The sequence below is a fragment of the Zea mays genome, chromosome 10 (assembly GCF_902167145.1).
Source record: "Zea mays cultivar B73 chromosome 10, Zm-B73-REFERENCE-NAM-5.0, whole genome shotgun sequence".
Taxonomy (NCBI): domain Eukaryota; kingdom Viridiplantae; phylum Streptophyta; class Magnoliopsida; order Poales; family Poaceae; genus Zea; species Zea mays.
The window spans coordinates 86321912-86339324 of record NC_050105.1 but is presented as its reverse complement, the minus strand read 5'-3'; the positions used below and the strand labels follow the sequence as shown (position 1 = coordinate 86339324).

At 46.2% G+C, this 17413-nt stretch overlaps 3 protein-coding genes across 42 annotated transcripts; all 3 read left to right on the top strand.

Annotated features, from left to right (window-relative positions):
• The first annotated feature begins 761 nt into the window (after nt 1-761).
• On the top strand, nt 762-2751 carry LOC103642590 (formin-like protein 13). The gene is made up of 3 exons (XM_008665828.1): nt 762-794; nt 1214-1285; nt 1566-2751. Exons 1-3 carry the CDS (start codon nt 762-764, stop codon nt 2388-2390), a joined length of 930 nt encoding a protein of 309 aa, XP_008664050.1. The 3' UTR covers nt 2391-2751.
• Nucleotides 2752-3226: 475 nt separating this feature from the next.
• Nucleotides 3227-17356, top strand: LOC100282873 (uncharacterized). Of its 40 annotated transcripts, none has more exons than XR_004853034.1 (20): nt 3227-3844; nt 4113-4197; nt 4283-4367; nt 4450-4739; nt 5582-5694; nt 5880-5942; nt 6186-6315; nt 6784-6893; nt 7060-7107; nt 7663-7832; nt 8118-8185; nt 8297-8401; nt 9288-9384; nt 9585-9765; nt 9852-9964; nt 11041-11104; nt 11171-11237; nt 11452-14552; nt 14755-14909; nt 15565-16441. XR_004853034.1 is itself a non-coding variant. In XM_020545063.2 (4 exons), the coding sequence occupies exons 3-4, from the start codon at nt 15588-15590 to the stop codon at nt 17193-17195; spliced, it is 1518 nt and encodes a 505-aa protein (XP_020400652.1). In that variant the 5' UTR covers nt 12198-14552; nt 14755-14909; nt 15565-15587; the 3' UTR covers nt 17196-17356. The 40 variants fall into 40 exon arrangements, 2 of the variants coding, with proteins under 2 accessions (XP_020400652.1, NP_001149251.1); XR_004853019.1 differs by having other exon boundaries at nt 6776-6893; nt 10946-11104; XR_004853042.1 differs by lacking the exon at nt 11041-11104 and adding an exon at nt 10946-11036 and having other exon boundaries at nt 3233-3844; nt 6022-6315.
• On the top strand, nt 6755-11746 carry LOC100501174 (RNA binding (RRM/RBD/RNP motifs) family protein). Its single transcript, NM_001195965.1, has 9 exons — nt 6755-7107; nt 7663-7832; nt 8118-8185; nt 8297-8401; nt 9288-9384; nt 9585-9765; nt 9852-9964; nt 11171-11237; nt 11452-11746. The coding sequence occupies exons 4-9, from the start codon at nt 8368-8370 to the stop codon at nt 11476-11478; spliced, it is 519 nt and encodes a 172-aa protein (NP_001182894.1). The 5' UTR covers nt 6755-7107; nt 7663-7832; nt 8118-8185; nt 8297-8367; the 3' UTR covers nt 11479-11746.
• Nucleotides 17357-17413: the final 57 nt, after the last annotated feature.

The window sequence follows — 17413 nt, the reverse complement described above, 5'->3', positions numbered from 1 at the left end:
GCGCGCCAATCAAGCTTTGGCCCCACCTGCAAGCTCGTTCCTCCCCTAAGGTGGGCCCGGGGGCCACTGTCGGTACCCTGAATCGGGGTACCCCTTACTACAGTATGAAGGCGCGGAGTCCATACGACTATCTCTAATCACGTGGCAAACAGCGCCCGACCCCACCACGTGGGCGGCTCCGGGGGCACCACGTGGCCAGAGGAGACGATATACTCCAAGGTGTCAACAGTGGGTCCGGACCTCCACGGGGAAGTGCCGGACCCCTGGATACACAGACCGGACCTCCGGGCGAGGTCCAGAACCTCCACAGGTACAAAACCGGACCCCTCGGGTGGGGGGGTCTTGGCCACTCACAACAGGTCCCGGGATTCTGGGAGAAGGAGTACTTGGACCTTAATCAAGGCCAGGCAGGGCCCGGAGCCAACACGTGTCCGGACCATATCGTGTACGCATCTGCTCCCCGCTCAGGCGGAGCCTCGATGCTGCCACGTGGCCAGCTGCCCGTGACGTAAGCCAACGGGCGCAACCTGACGAAAGGCCTCTGGGCCGCGCATCCTCCACATTTATTGCGGATGAGGCACGCCGCCTGTCAAACTGGCAGGTGATGTGCCGCCTCAGCATTTAATGAGCCCTGTCCACTCCGCTGGCTGGCGGTGTGCCGTCTCAGCATTTAATGTGCCCTGTCCACTCCGCTGGCAGGCGGCGACCAGGCCGTCCCGCAGGCGGCGTGCCTATCTATTCCATTGGCAGGCAGTACGCCCATGCTGCAGAGTGCACTGTGCTCATTATCACTCGTATGTTGCCAGGGAAGCTTCCGCTGCACGCCAATGCTACGCAGACTGTGGATATCAGGGCGCAAGGAGATGGCACTAGCAACGGGCGTTGGTAGCTCCAAGTATTACATCTGTTATGTTCCTGGGCCCACATGTCGTGGCTCAACACCCTTGTACGTGCCCCCCTTGAGCTATAAAAGGGGAGGCATGCAGCGCTACAAAGGGGACTCAAGCTCACTCAGACACACTTAGACCCAGCTCAGGCTCACAAGTTCATACAAGCTCTCAAGCTCAATACATCACACAGTGGAGTAGAATATTACGCTCCGGCAGCCCGAACCACTCTAAACCCTTGTGTGTTCTTGTATTCGTTCATCACTTAGTAGACAAATACTTGTGGCGCTGATATGTTGTCACGTAATCATCCGCTCAAATCCTAGGTCGAAGACCTCGACACCATCGTTATTGATGCCAAGACATGTAACCTCGGCACCAATAATTATGACATCGAGGTAAGAATCCATTTTATGAAATGAATGAAATAAAACAAAAAGATGTAGTTGTGAAAAAAAGTTCGAAAAAGGCTAAAATGCAAAAAGAAAAAAACGGTTTATCCATTTCCTTTACTATGTCCTGCGCCACCCGCCAGCATCCACCATCGTTTCTGTCGCCCCCCCCCGCCCCACCTATCTTGTCGCGATCTGTTTAGTTCGCTATCTAACTTACCACACTTTAACTAACTTTTCTGTCTAAGGTTAGTTTTTCAATTCGAACGACTAAACTTATGCAAAGTGTGGAGCAGGCACGAACCAAACATGCCCGCGCCTCCCTCCCGCTTCCCCAATCCCTAACCGCTCCCGCTGCTGCCGTCGTCGTCGGAGTGGGGGCGCCGAGAGGGGAGGGGCATCCGGCCGCTCCTGCTCCCGAGGGGAGGCGGCGGCAGGCAATGGCGCGACGGGTGCGGCCGTCGCACCTGATGCTGGCGGTGGCGGCGACCTATCTCCTCCTCATCTCCCTCAAGTTCTGTCGCGTGCTGGACCTGGCCGCCGCCGACCTCGCGGCGACCCCACCGCCGCTGCCGCTGTCGCCGCCTTCTCCTCGCCGTCCTCCTACGACCACCTGCCCCCGCTCGGGTCCTCCTCGTCCTCCGACGCCACCGCCACTTCCACAGCCTCTCCGTTCCCGGTCCGCCCCTTCTGGCACCGCTACGATCGCGTGTCCCTCCCCGGCCCGACCTCGCGTCCCGCAACCGCTCTGCGCTCGACCGCATGGCCGACGACGCCTGGGCGCTCGGCCTCACCGCCTGGGAGGACGCTGCCACCTTCGCGGGGGACCCCTGGGCGCTGCTCGCCGCCGCCACCTCCCGCGCCTCCGACGCCGCCAAGTGCCCCTCCGCGGTCTCCCAGCGCGCGCGGGGCCGGGTCGTCTTCCTCCCCTGCGGCCTATGTCGAGAAATTCAATGCAACAAAGCCTGTCCAATATTCCCACGGCTGGAAGTTCTGCCAGTATGGTTGCCTGGAGAACTACTACACGGCCCACTATCAGTCACCTAGGCAGATGTTGTGCTTGTGGGATAAGTTGATCCGTGGTCAGGCATCCTGCTGTAACTACAGATAGCTAAGCGAAGCAAAGGATTGCTGGATGCTGTCCTCGCTTCATCATACCCCAGCCAGGTTTAGTTTGGTTGGCTGGTGTTCTCCTTTTTGACATGATCACCGGATCAGCATCGATAGTGTAGGTGTTGTTGCTCCTCCATTGCCGACTCAATATGAGCTAAATGCATGGGTGTGGTAGGAGCTTGAAGATTTAGGAAGCTCCAACCAGTTGGTTAGTGTTTTTACACGATCTGTATTGGTCCAACTGTGGTGTTGGCGTCCTTGTTCTTGTAATTGATCCAATTTTGATGTGGTAGGCCAGATTAGAATGTCCAGATGAGTTGTACGTCTCCATTATTTTGTTATATATAAGTTATAACTACAAAATGTTCCCTGCTCTTTGCAATCTCCTGATGCTGAAAGCTTCAGGATTACTTTGTTTCAGTCGCTTTTTCTTATACTTTAGTTTTATAATCTTATGCCAAGATTGACAAAACAAAAACTTTGTTGAAATGGACTATGTATGAAACAAATTTGATGAGAAATTTCAAAGAATGTCACATGAAACAGTTTGCTGCTTACAGGATCTTGGGAAAAAGGAAATAATGCTTCACATGCTACTTATCTTTTTACTTATATATGCTTCCGAGTTTTGGGGTCGCAACCATACCAAATTTATTATTTACAAAATCAGGTATGTAGATACGAAACTACCGTTTTCAAACATTGGAACGACATTTAGGGACCCACTTGAAGTTTGGAATGTAGAAATTAAGTTTGGAATGTAGAAATTGTACATGGATTTCATAGGTATCTGTTTAACTTTCAAATCTCTACTACTCTATATGTTACTATTGTAGGCGTGCACAGGACCTTGTTCTGCCTCCCCGCGCATCGGCTGCTGCCGCGCACAAATCCGCCGCGCCCTCGGTCCCGCAAATCCGCCGTGCCAGCTCCGCCCGCTCGATTCCCCTCCTAGCGCCCGCATTCCCCGCCGCCGTCCTCGCGGCCGCAGCGCCCCTGGACCCCACGCCAGCAACGCCCGCAGTCCCCGCCGTGGATCTCGCCCGAAGGCGCCGCCATGGACGCCCTAGATCTACCACCTCCTCCTCTCCCCATCACTGCGCCGCCTGCCCCCGCCGCACACCTACAGCGCGCCCCTTCCCCCACCGTGGATCTCGCCCATACGCCAGCGGATCTCGCACTCCTTCCTTCGACGGCGCGGTGGCGAGGAGGTCAGCGACGGCGGCGTCGAGTCGAGGTCGGGCACGAAGGCGCGGAGGCCGTGGGAGCGGTCGTGGCCTACGCACGCACGACGCCGCTCCCCCAGTTCAAACCGAGGTCAGCGACGACGCACGCACGCACCACCCCTTCCCCCTTCGTCTTCCATTCCCAGCTGGAGGTGCACGCTGCCGGGCAGAGCGTCTTGCTGGAGGTGCGATAGCCATGTCTGGACCTCCGTCGCCGCCATAGAAGGTAATGGCCCTCCGATTGATGCTGTTTGATTCCTTCTCCTTTTTGTTTGGGACGTCGCCAAATTCCATCCCATTTCTCAGCGTCGTGGTCTCCCCGATGTGGATGGGGGAAGGTAATTTGCTTTTTTCTTCGTTAACAATTGCTAGACTCTTGCCTCCGGAGGTAATCAACTCTGTCAGGGTAACCTTGGCATGTTTATGAATGCCAACACACCATGGCTGATTGATCCCCTCTCCAACTTACTTTGTGCATCTATGTAATTATGCAGTGCCTTGTCATTGATGAAGCCGATCGCATACTTGAGCAAAACTTTGAGGCAGACTGTTCTTTTTTCTGCTACACAGACTCTAGATGTTAGTAGATCTTTTATGCTGCTTGTAGTCAACTTTTCATTCATGATTTATATAATTTGCTCTTCTTATGCGGTGATGCCCACAGGTTGAAAAAATTGCTAAACTGTCATTTGAGAAAAATGAAGTAAAAAAAGCCTGATTATGTTGGAGTTGATGATGATAAGTCAAAGGTAAGGAATTTGTTTACCTGGTTATTCAACTGTCCTTCCAAGAGTCTTCTGTAGAAAAAAAATAACTATGGTGCTTTGTCAGGCTACTGTTGAAGGCCTGCAGCAGGGTTATTGTGTCATTTCTAGCGATAAAAGGTTCTTGGTTCTGTATGCTTTCCTAAGAAAGAGAAGATAATGGTGTTCTTCTCATCATGTAATTCAGTAAAGTTCCACGTTGAACTTCTGAATTTCTTTAGGATAGAGTGTTTTGATATCCATGGAAAACAGAAGCAACTGAAGCGAACTACTACATTCTTTAGCTTTTGCAAGGCAGGAAAGGGCATCTTATTGTGTACTAATGTGGCTGCCCGTGGACTTGATACTCCTGACGTGGTGAGATTTTGACTTCTTATTTTTTAACGCTAAACTTAATTCTTGTTCACGACAAATATGTTTTCATCCTTGTTCTGCTTACTAAAAGCTAAAAATGGAAAAACATTGTTTGGATAAACAGAAGATTAAACCTATGGCACCTCAGAAATTATACATAAACACTGGGAAAATATTTATCTTTCAGTTCCAAGTTTGATAGTAGGTTTATATTAAAGGGGTCATATAATTTTTAATTGATAAAAATGAAACTCTTCCTTTCATAAACAGTTGATGATTAGTTCATTGCACATCATGACTGCCACCACTCGTCAAACCTATGACACCTCAGAAATTATACATAAATATTGGGTAATTATTTATCTTTCAGTTCCAAGTTTGATAATTTTTTCATTACTGAGAAACAACTTCAAGTAAACCGAGGATAGACACCCCCAACCAAGTATTCACTATAATTTGAGACCGACAAAGATGAACAAAAGATTAAGAAGAATTTGTTCAGGATAGAATTAGAAGCATAGCATTTTCATCAGATTGTAGTGGGAAAAAACTGCAGGTAGCAAATGGAAGCAAACATGAACCCTGCACCTCCAGCACAATACTTTTAGCTGCAAGCATTAGGTGGCCCCTCTCCTAGCCCCCTCCTAGATCCATCTAAATCACTGGTGGCGACCACTAGCAGCATCCCCACTCCCTACTTCCCCTCGCTTTAGATATCCTGACTATGTCAGCTTGTAATCACTCTGAATATAGTCAGATATCCTAATAAAATAGGACATTTATAACCAGATTTGTTTATGCATGAACCGGTTATTAATCTAATTTAATCTCCATTCTCTTTGCAGAAGGAAGGCAGTGTTCATGTCTCATCCAGTTCAAATGAAGTGACAGGAACCATTCCAGAGACGAATGGAGGCGATCATCATATACCTGGAAGCTCTTTTCATGTTTAGTGAAGGTGATGACCTAGAATTTTGTGGATGATATGAAAATGATCAGATTTATTTGGTTTTTTTTCAGTTATGTTATTGATGATTAACTCCTTTATATCTTTGTTTCAGTTATGTTATTGATGATTAACTCCTTTATATCTTTGTTTCAGTTATGTTATTGATGATTGACTCCTTTATATCTTTGTTGTAGGTCTATGACATGTCTGATAGTCAAATGAAGCTAAATGATTTTATTTCAAGCCTTGTTCTTGAGGTAGATATTAACAATTATGTGCTACTTTGTTACGATCATTTGGATTTTTGCAATATATATACCACATTTGCACTGGTAGGAAAAGGATAATCTCATCAAAGGCATGACCCTCTGTCCTTCGCTCCTGCTGAATGGATGCTGGTTTATTGGCTAGCAAATATCTTTTCTATCACACAAGCACCCTAAAACATATTCCTAAAAGCAATTGTATTTTGATTTATATGGATCACGGGGTATGTGCAGAGGATGGTCAAGATTAATTTGAGTAGGGTGACTTCATAATGGACGACGAGGAAGAAGTGGAAGGAGAGGAAGAGGAACAAAAGAGTGATGACCAGAAGCGAAGAAACAAAACTAAAAAGAAAAGGAAGAGGTACCTCCCTTTGTTCGTACTAGGAATAAATGCCAATGTACTGTGTACACCTATCCTGAAATGAGGATGACTATATGTTGCTTTAGGATAATAACATCACTGCCATCACTCTCCCAAAGTCGCTATGTTTTTCTGTCATAGTTTGTTGTCCTGACCAAATTTTTTAATTTGTTGTCTATTTCTCTTAGGTTGTTCTTTCAATAAGCTGTATCTTTCTCTCGTATGCAATGTAAATTTCAGGTATTTGTGAAATATGAGTGTTGTTTTGGTCTCAAAATAAATCCACAAAAGATTTTAGCATCTGTAAGCACTGTTGCACATTATCCAATTATATCAGGGTGGTCTAGAACTGTTTTGTGTTGTTTATTTTTAGTTGAGGTGTGTATCTTTCCCCACCATTGTATGTTACAATTTTCTAACTACATCTGTTATGTTTGGGTGCTCTTGCATTCTCGCAAAGTGCTATAGAGGAGCAACGGTACCAGGACGCGTCAAGGTTGACAAAGCTATCTGGGACCACTTTTGTAATTGCCAACTCTTCACTGATTATTTTCCTATATGTTGCTCCAGAATAAATGGTAAGTGTTGATCGGTAATTCTTGTGAACGTAGGTAATACTGAATCTCTGACTGTTTGTGACCTATATCCCCTGAAAACCTGAATCTCAGATTGCTTTAGCTTAGCGCCTACATGGCAGTCCTCTTGTCGTGAACATTTTGATCTGTGTTCCGTATATGCTTGTAGGATCATAGTGCGGTGGTCATGGGATTGGGATCTGCTCCGTATTTGCAGGTATCATGATTGTTTTGCCTGGTTACTTGCCTTGTTGTCTGCATTGAACTACCTGCTATATGATTGGATATGGACAACTCTGTGGAGTGTGGACATCATATTCGTTAGAAATCATCAATATTCAGTACCCGCCTCAGTTTTTGTAAGCAATTGTAGTACATGTTTGTTTTTTAAGTTGTCCATCCCATTTTAGATCACAAAGCCAGAACGCAATCGAGCCAAACAAGATCATCTTTTCTCACGGAACTATCCTGCTTAGGCTGAATGTTCTCATGAAATTGTGTGTTTTGTGTGCCAGAGGTATACTTTTTTATGAATGCATGATGCTTATTTGGTTAGATTTTTCTTCTGAGTTCATATATTTGGTCGATTGGAATACAAATTCTAGGAATTTATTGGTATTAAAGAAGACAATAGTCTAACAATAGAGAATCGTAGTTGACCATACACATATTATAGAGTCCATGGAATATGTATTTCTGTTTGTGGTGCATGACTGTACACAGATTGTATTCTCCTGGTAACCTTCATGGTGTTTTCCCTGTTCTTTGACAGGGTGAAGCCTTCGTGTCTCCTCGAGGGAAAGTCACTGACCTTTCTTGGGACGTGGACCACTGACGGCCCCCGTCATCCCCCATGACGGTGATCCTAGGGTGAAGCCTTCGTGTTTCCTCGAGGGAAATCTACCAGTGCGGGATTGATTTAGTCAGCACCATTGGACACAGGTTTCACTGAATCTAAACAATTACACCTAGAGTGTCTCTACAATTGTGACCTTTATTTATCTGGTGTCCTACAAAGGGCAAACGATAACCATTTTCAATGAACATAGCTAGGATTATTGCCATGTGTCTCTCCTTGTTATCCAACTCTGAATCAACAATACTTGAAACTATCTGCTTGAGTGTGATAAATATGTTGTCGCTACCTGCATGTCTCATGTCAATTCACCAATAGCTATGAGGGACCGAGTATTTTATATTTATGATTGCTTTGGTTTCATGAATCAGGGTTTAGTTCCATTGCCTGGACCCATCAATGAATCATGGTGCCAAGGTCTTGATGGTTCGACTTCAAGGTGTGCTGAGTACTATAAGCAGGGGCACGCTTCGCAAAGTGGTTCGTTCATACTCTAATTATGCATGTGTCAACTAATCTAATTGATGTTTTGTTTCTGATGTTTCTATAGGTACTGATATTCTCCAGGACTATTGTTAGCATCCCTTGTGGTCCATCTGCATTAGCAGTGAAGAAAGTCGCATGGGGACTTGCTTGATATGTTGTTATTGCTCAGGTAACAAAATAAATTGCAACTTAGGAAACACCTTAATAAAATTTTGGTTGCTGGCTCAGGCTGCTTTGGTGATGTACCTTTCTACATTCATATGGGCACTTGTGATGTTCATGAAATCATACACATTAGTTTTGTTGCAACTACTATAAATATAAAGACATGGTGTTTCAATGGATTGAATGGGGTTCATACTTTATTTTGACTCAATGATGTATGAATTTATTTGGTGTTTAGCCTAAGGTGTTTATAAATATCCAATATATTATTATCTTTAGGCGCACATGCTTAACAAGTTTACGTGCACTTCTTTTTCAAGCTAGCTGGTCGGCCATGCAATAATGTAACCTGTTGAAGTGACACAAGAAAGCTCATAGAGCTGTAGTTAAAGCAGTGTAAGACGGGCATAGTCTCAGCACTATAATCAGGATTCAGGAGTATAGAAGAAGCCATCACCTCTCACAGATAATATGACAATTGATCCTTTTACATGCACTCTAAGCAATCAAGCTTTCTTGGTAGCACTAATTTTTAACTCTCGTAGCAACGCACGGGCACATAATGTGAGCAGGAATTGTGGAATTGTCTCTAGATGTGCTCGGTGCGGGAACATTGCCATTTGGTACTCTCTTCATTGAGCTCTTCTTTATCCTTTCCAACATTTGGTTGGGAAGATTCTACTGTCTTTGACTTCTTGTTCATTGTCCTCTTCCTGCTGGTCATAGTCTGCTGGTCAGATGACTTGCCCTGCGAGTTTGATCTTCCTCCTATCTAATCATTATCAGATCAGATCAATTAGATTGCAGCCTGCCTTGCATGCACTGTGCGCCATCATCAAATAACTGCTACTTAACTCAGATTTGTGTTTCGTACTGGCACCACATCATAGACATGGCTGAGAAGGAGGAAACAAAGGGCCGCTGCCCTGCCTGCCACACACGTTATGACAAGGATATGATCGTCAAGATGGCCGCCACTTGTGACAGGTCCGTCCTGATGCTTCTCTCCTTACCAATCAATTTTTTTCACTTAAGCAAACTACAACATTTGCAAGTGATTACCCTTTTATATATCATGGGAAATAGGAAGAGGTAGGTCTCTCTGTCTCAGATAATTGGAACCATCTGTGAAAGTTGACCTTGCCACTAGGTCTCAAACTTACCTTTTACATTGGTGATGGAAGCAGGACAGTGGCAGATAAAAATGCGGAGAAGAAGCAAAAGGCCCAAAGGGTTAAGCCAAAGGCAGCACCAACAGCAACAACAACATCAACCGTAGAATCTAAGAAGCATCTTGCTACTATCAGGGTTATCCAGAGAAATCTGGTGTACATAATTGGGCTACCTGCGCATTTATGCAATGAGAGCGTGAGTTCACATCCACTTTTGTCCAAGTCGTGTGATATGTTTAAATTTTACTTCTCATATCAACTCTACTATTATTTCTTGTTTAGGTACTTGAGCGTAGGGAGTACTTTGGTCATTATGGGAAAGTTTTGAAGGTTTTAGTTTCCCGTCCGACTGGGCCTCCCTCTCAGCAGGCATCAGCAAACAGCAGTATTAGTGTGTATGTCTCTCTGAATTATACGGTGTACATGCATGATCTGTTCATACTTCATATGAATTTAGATTTATACTTTCAGTACTGGTCAATTAGCCTGATGGAATATCAAATAACTATCTACTGATTCTATGCAATTGCATGTTTCAAGTTTCTAATGCTGCCTTGTAATACTGGAACATTGGTATTATAAGAAAGTAAATTCAAACTTCAATATTGTTATGTGGTTTTCTATTGAACCTGGTGAAAATGTGATAATTATGTCCATATCCTTGCAAGCAGTTCAGTCATTTAAGTTTAATCTAGGCTACTTAGCAGTGTGATTTTCCTGTAGCCTCTTGATTTGCATAGCCGCACAGCCCGTGCTTGAAAGTAACATTTTTATCCTCATTGCTGACATTAGGATATGTATTGTATTATTGGTGTGAAATTCAAAGAATCAGATAGATGCAAGATATCTGTTTGTGGGATAGGATCAGAACCCAATCCTGTGTGTGCAGATATAGATAAAAATCATCTTTTAATGAAATGTCTATTTTTTTCTCGGTTTGAGTACTTTATATTGTTCTCCTGGGATGTGTTTTTTTTCTTTATGGGTGATTTCTCTTGGAAATCCTAGGATAGTGTTTCGATGTATTCTGAAACTTTGTTGTGCCAGAAACATGCATTGTTTTATCATTAACCAGAATTGAGTTAGGGATTATCATTAAGGCATTAACCAAAATGGAGTTAGGATGTCTTTTTTTGTAGTGTAGAAAACGTTGTGTATACTGAAATGTGCATGCTTGCAACATGTCTAATATAGATTATATTTGAGTGGTATCTTTGTTGAAGAACATGTGAAATTAGAGTTCTGGTGGTCTTCTAGAACACACACTGCTCCTCATCTTTACTTTCTCTACATAATTCTTCAATATGTTGGTATGTTCCCGTGACTCCTTGGTTTAGCTATCCTTATACATGCATGTTGTTACATAAATCAATTAGTTTTTCCCTGAAGGACAGGCCTGGTGCAGTGGTGAGAGGCCTTTCCACTGAGCCAAAGGGCCTGGGTTTGACGCAGCCTCTGCGCAAAAATGTAGGGTTAAGGCTTGCCTTGGTTATTACTTCCCCAGACCCGACTCATGCGGGAGCCGTCAGCATTGGGTCTGTTCTTTTACTGATTTGTTGCGGGTCTAGACAAATATGAGCTCATAATGTATTATCTTTCAGGAGATATACGTGGAGCGTCAGAATTATATGTGCATCTACAAGAACAGTTACAACAATTCTCCATCAGGTTGTGCAGCTTTCCTTGCAAACTACAATTCTAGCATCCTTTCTTATTGAAATAATGTTATTTTTAACAGTGCCACCATCAGTTTCACTTATGCTTATTTTCAGTATTCACTTATGCTTATTTTCAGTATGACACATTCTCCTCTTATTGCATTTGTCCCCTTTTGATGACCTCGTTTACCTGATTATAATTGTTTGTCCCTGGCTCCTTGCAGGTTGATGTTCATACATCTCAGATATAAATGTGGGGGAGACGGTGCCTCATCAATGATGAGTAGGTTGATTCTCATCTAGCGGCACCATTGCTCACTACAACTGGTTTGCTTGAGCAACTTAATGTCACTCTCAAGAGGACCCTCCTTTCGACCGACACCCTGAAGCACCACACAAGCTTTAGAAAGTCGGAATTGTACTTCGTATACATAAATTACATGATATTATATGTTCATGTAATTCTATGTTGATTCTTTAGAAATAATATATATGATATTGTAATGTGTGTTCGACATCAATTTATTTTATTTGAGTTCGCCGTGCGTACGTTTGGGGTTGTTTCTCCCTCGCTTCTTCCTGGCGGCGAAAGATAGAGAAGGGCGAGTGGCCGCGCGGAACATCGACAACCGAGAAACCCCCTCGTCAGCAACTCCATCTGCTATTCTCCCTGACGGTGTTCCTGGTAGCAAGATACCTGATGCTTTTGCCTTCATTCTTCTCACTAGGTGAGTGCCCGGGACTTATGTATTATATGTCTCCGTTGCAACGCACGGGCATATACCTAGTGAAAAACATAGGAAACATGAATTTTTTCCTCCATTTGAATGGGGTCTTAGTATTAATGGAGGCACAGAACTAGGTCGCCATATAAGATGATTTGGAACTCTTTATAGGCCAGCAGTGATGCGAATTGCAAGTGATTTGAATAATTTAATCTTTCTTTGTTGTCAAAACTGAAATAAAGACGAGGCATTCGTCACTCGTCAGCGTGAGACACACAAAACCGTGACGTCCGAGTGCTCGCTCTAGCCTCTGGCAACGGCGGGTGGCGGCATTGCGGCAATGGCCGCGCTGCGGTTATCAAGAGCACCGGCCACGGCCGGCCTGGCCGCCGCGGGCGTTCCGCACCGCCTCGCGACCCCAGAGCATCCGCTGCCGGTGCGGGTTCTACCCAACAGGGCCCACCTCAACGCGCTGCTCACGTCCTACGGCCGCCGCGGCCGCATCCAGGACGCCCAGCAGCTGTTCGACCGGATGCCCCGCCGCGACGTCATCTCCTGGACGGCCCTCCTCACCGCCTACGCCGAAGGCGGCGACTTCGCCTCCGCGCGCCTCGTCTTCGACGACATGCCCCGCCGCAACGCCGTCTCCTGGAACGCGCTGCTCTCCCTCTACCTCGGCGCGGGGCGGCCCGCGGCTGCGCACGCGCTGTTCTGCAAGACGCCCGCCAAGAACGCCGTGTCCTACGGCGTCATCATAACGGGCCTCGCCAGGGCGGGCATGCTGCGGGAGGCTCAGGCGGTTTATGGGGAGATGCCACCGCGGTTGAGGGACCCCGTGGGGTCCAACGCGATGATTTTAGGGTACCTCAGGGCCGGGGAGATTGACATGGCGCTGAGGGTGTTCGATACAATGGCTGCAAGGGACGTCATTTCTTGGAGTTCTATGGTTGATGGGCTATGTAAGTATGGGACTGTGTCCGAGGCCAGGAGGCTGTTTGAGGCAATGCCGGAGCGGAACGTGGTGTCCTGGACCTCGATGGTCCGAGGATATGTGAAATGCGGGATGTACAGAGAAGGTCTCTTGCTGTTCCTGGACATGAGAAGGGAAGGTGTTCAGGTTAATGCGATTACACTCTCTGTTGTACTAGATGGTTGTGCTCAGGCCAGTCTTGTCGGCGAAGGGATCCAGGTTCACTGCTTGATGACGAGAATGGGCTTTGTAACTGATATATTTTTGGATGGTTCACTGATAATAATGTATTCTAGATTTGGCTGGATGGTTGATGCTAGAAGGGTTTTTGCTTTCATGAAGCAGAAAGACATAGTATCTTGGAACTCATTGATCACTGGTTATGTTCAGAATAACATGATTGAAGATGCTCATGTGCTGTTCAAGTTGATGCCAGAGAGGGATGCTATTTCTTGGACGTCAGTGGTGGTTGGGTTTGCTAATAGAGGTTGGATGAGAGAGTCTGTTGAACTCTTTGAGCAAATGCCTGTAAAAGACGATATTGCCTGGACTGCAGTTATTTCTAGCTTTATTGCAAATGGAAACCATGTGAGTGTGGTGCGTTGGTTTTGTCAGATGTCACAGGAAGGATGCAGACCTAATACCGCTGCTTTTAGTTGTTTGCTGAGTGCTTTGGCTAGCCTGGCTATGCTGAATCAGGGATTGCAAGCTCATGCTTATGCAGTCAACATGGGATGGATATTTGACTCAGCTGTCCATGCTTCTTTGGTGACAATGTATGCAAAATGTGGTAGGTTGGCTGAGGCTCATCGTGTTTTCTCATGCATTAGAAATCCAAGCCTTGTTGCCATTAATTCTATGATTTCAGCATTTGCACAACATGGCTTGGCTGAAGATGCACTCAAACTTTTTAACAGAATGCAATATGATGGCCAAAGGCCTAATCATGTGACATTCTTGGGAATACTGACTGCATGTGCTCGAGCTGGTTTGGTTCAACAAGGCTATAACTACTTTGAATCTATGAGATCAGTCTATGGCATTCAACCAAACCCTGACCACTACACATGTATGGTTAATCTTTTAGGCCATGCAGGCTTCCTTGATGAAGCATTGGAAATGATTAATTCGATGCCCCAGAAAGATTATCCTGATGCATGGGCAGCTTTGCTTAGCTCTAGTAGCCTCCATTCTAATCTTGATTTAGCAAAACTAGCAGCACAGAGGCTTCTTGAGATAGATCCTTATGACACAACAGCTTACAGGGTCCTGACAAACATGTTCTCCTCAGCAGGGTTGAAGGGAGATGAAGAGATGGTAAAAGTTGCACAATTGTCCAACATGGCTAGTAAGAGGCCTGGGTATAGCCTCATCATACAGGATAAGACTACAGAAAATAACTAGCCCAAAATGAGCACTTCCATTTACAGATAACTGGCATGTCATAACTCATAAGACAGGGATATTGGGTTCACAGAAAACAATTCTAGCGCCAAGATGAGATATCAATTTGTTGATGTATGCTAGTGCAGAGTCAGTTTTAGTACTTAAGAACTGAGAATGAGGAATATCTGATAAGGTGACTAGTGATTTGAAGAATAAAGAGCCAGGTGGTCTGGATCAAATTTTGGTTAGTCTTGCCTCTTATATCACTGTTTCCAGGATAGAATTTTCAGTACTGCAACTGATGTTGTATTTGAATAATGGAAAATATTTTTTCTCCCTGTAAACAATAGTTTTGTCAGATGTAAATCTTATCCACAGTAGAATATGATGCCATATAATGCTGTTCAGATTCATTACAATCGTGAAGTTTATTGCGCCTTTTTCAGAGACTGGAGAGTTGATGACACTTCTGCAAATAATTCATCTGCTACTGTTGTTGAACAACAAGAAAATCATTGGTTGCTGCATGCTTTCAAGAATATTTTGCTGCGTGATCTATCTATTCTCCTCATCAATTGATAGAGAAGAGTCGCTGAGAGAGGTAATCTTTATGCTTATTCATTCATTTCGATGAGACAACCATACCAAGGTGAATTGGGTGATCCCTAGGTCTAGGCTTTTCTTTTAGCAATAGAAGCTTCCAAGTAATTCATGGAGGTCTAAGGATGTTCTCCTCAAGAAAAATAGGGATTGTCTGTGTCTTTGTTATAGATGTGGCAGGTGGAGTAGGACTATGGTAAACAAGGGTTTTCTCTTATTTTTGGCTGAGAAATTGTAGATTAGTGGGGAAACTATCCTAATTATGGCAACATAATGTCAGCTTGCTTTTTGATTAATAGTCATGTTTCATGACCTTTTTTTGTTCTAGTCCTCTTCTTTTTTTTTCCTTGGCATTTTCCCAGTGATCTACAGTTTACATTGCGCAAGTCATGTCAAGATCATGACAGTTTTTATATACATGGTGGTAGTTGAGATGCTTAACCATACACATCAACACAAAAACCATGACCAATCTAATACTGTAACCAATTTGCTTCAACCTCAGTGGCTCAATTTACTTAGTACTTAAGCGAAGAAGCTTGAGACGTCCCATAAATAGGCCAGCATTTGCAATCCAACTTTAGCTGCCATCTGTTTCTGAACCATGGATCCATTTGTTCTCTCCATCCTCTTATGCTCATCGATCTTTGTTGTAGTGTACTGGAGAAGGCTGAACAGCATGAGGCTAAGACTTCCACCGGGACCTCCAACATGGCCAATTTTCGGCAATCTTCTCCAGTTGAGCCCTCTTCCCCACAAAGACTTTGCCCAATTTTGCACCAAATATGGCCCTCTCGTCTATCTTCGCCTGGGAACCATCGATGCCATCACCACTGATGACCCCGAAGTGATCCGTGAAATACTCATCCGGCAAGATGAGGTCTTTGCTTCGCGGCCTCGGACACTGGCTGCCGTCCATCTCGCCTATGGGTGTGGTGATGTGGCTCTAGCTCCACTGGGACCCAACTGGAAAAGGATGAGGAGAGTTTGCATGGAGCACTTGCTGACGACCAGGCGGCTCGAGTCTTTCGCTGCTCACCGAGCTCAGGAGGCCGAGCACCTCTGCCAGTTTGTGTGGGCTAAATCTCAGTCCGGGAAGCCCGTGAACCTCAGAGAGGTTCTCGGTGCCTTCTCGATGAACAACGTCACGCGGATGCTGCTGGGGAAGCAGTACTTTGGGATCCAGTCGGCAGGCCCCGGCGAGGCAATGGAGTTCATGCACATCACCCACGAGCTGTTCTTCCTGCTGGGCCTGATCTATCTCGGGGACTACTTGCCGGCTTGGAGGTGGGTCGACCCGTACGGGTGTGAGAAGAGGATGAGGGAGGTGGAGAAGAAGGTGGACGACTTCCACCAGAAGATCATTGATGAGCACAGGAGAGCTAGGGAGGCCAGGAAGAGTCGTTCCTCCGTTGAGGAAGATGGCGGCAACGGCAAAGATGAGATGGACTTCGTCGATGTGCTGTTATCTTTGCCTGGTGAGAACGGGAAGGAGCACATGGACGACATGGAGATCAAAGCGTTGATGCAGGTGTGTGTATGTGTATGCTTTGCTATTGCATACCCTGGAATTCAATTCATTTTGTTGAAGCTAGTTATTATGAGTAATACTTCTTGGCAGGACATGATCGCTGCTGCTACTGATACTTCATCGGTGACGAACGAGTGGGTGATGGCGGAGGTAATCAAGAACCCGCGCGTGCTCCGGCGCGTCCAGGAGGAGCTGGACGCGGTGGTGGGGCGCGACCGGATGGTGGCGGAGTCGGACCTGGCCCACCTCCCCTACCTCCGGTGCGTGGTGCGCGAGTCATTCCGGATGCACCCGGCGGGGCCGTTCCTTATCCCGCACGAGTCGCTGAAGGCGACGACCATCATGGGGTACCACGTGCCGGCGCGCACGCGCGTGTTCATCAACACGCACGCGCTGGGGCGGAACCCGCGCGTGTGGGACTCCGTGGGCGAGTTCCGGCCGGAGCGGCACCTGCCGGCGGAGGAGGGGGCGCGGGTGGAGATCAGCCACCTGCCGGACTTCAAGATCCTGCCGTTCAGCGCCGGGAAGCGCAAGTGCCCCGGCGCGCCGCTGGGCGTGGCGCTGGTGCTCATGGCGCTCGCCAGGCTCTTCCACTGCTTCGACTGGTCCCCGCCCGACGGCCTCCGCCCCGAGGACGTGGACACCCGGGAGGTGTACGGCATGACCATGCCCAAGGCCACGCCCCTCGTCGCCGTCGCCACTCCGCGCCTGCCGCCGCACTTGTACGGCGGCGGCGGCGGCAGCTCGGCTCCTTAGTTCGATGACACTTTGACGCACGTGCGCTGCACTGCCAGTCTCATTAGTCATTATACGCATGATGTACTTCCCTCCATATACAATACACCGCATAAACCAAACGATGAATGAAATGTAGTCGTTCTATGGTTTCAATATGAGAAGATATAATTGATGGTTAACATCATTTCCCTCCGTTTAGTGATAAGCCATATACTCTAGGTATGTAGTAGTGTAAC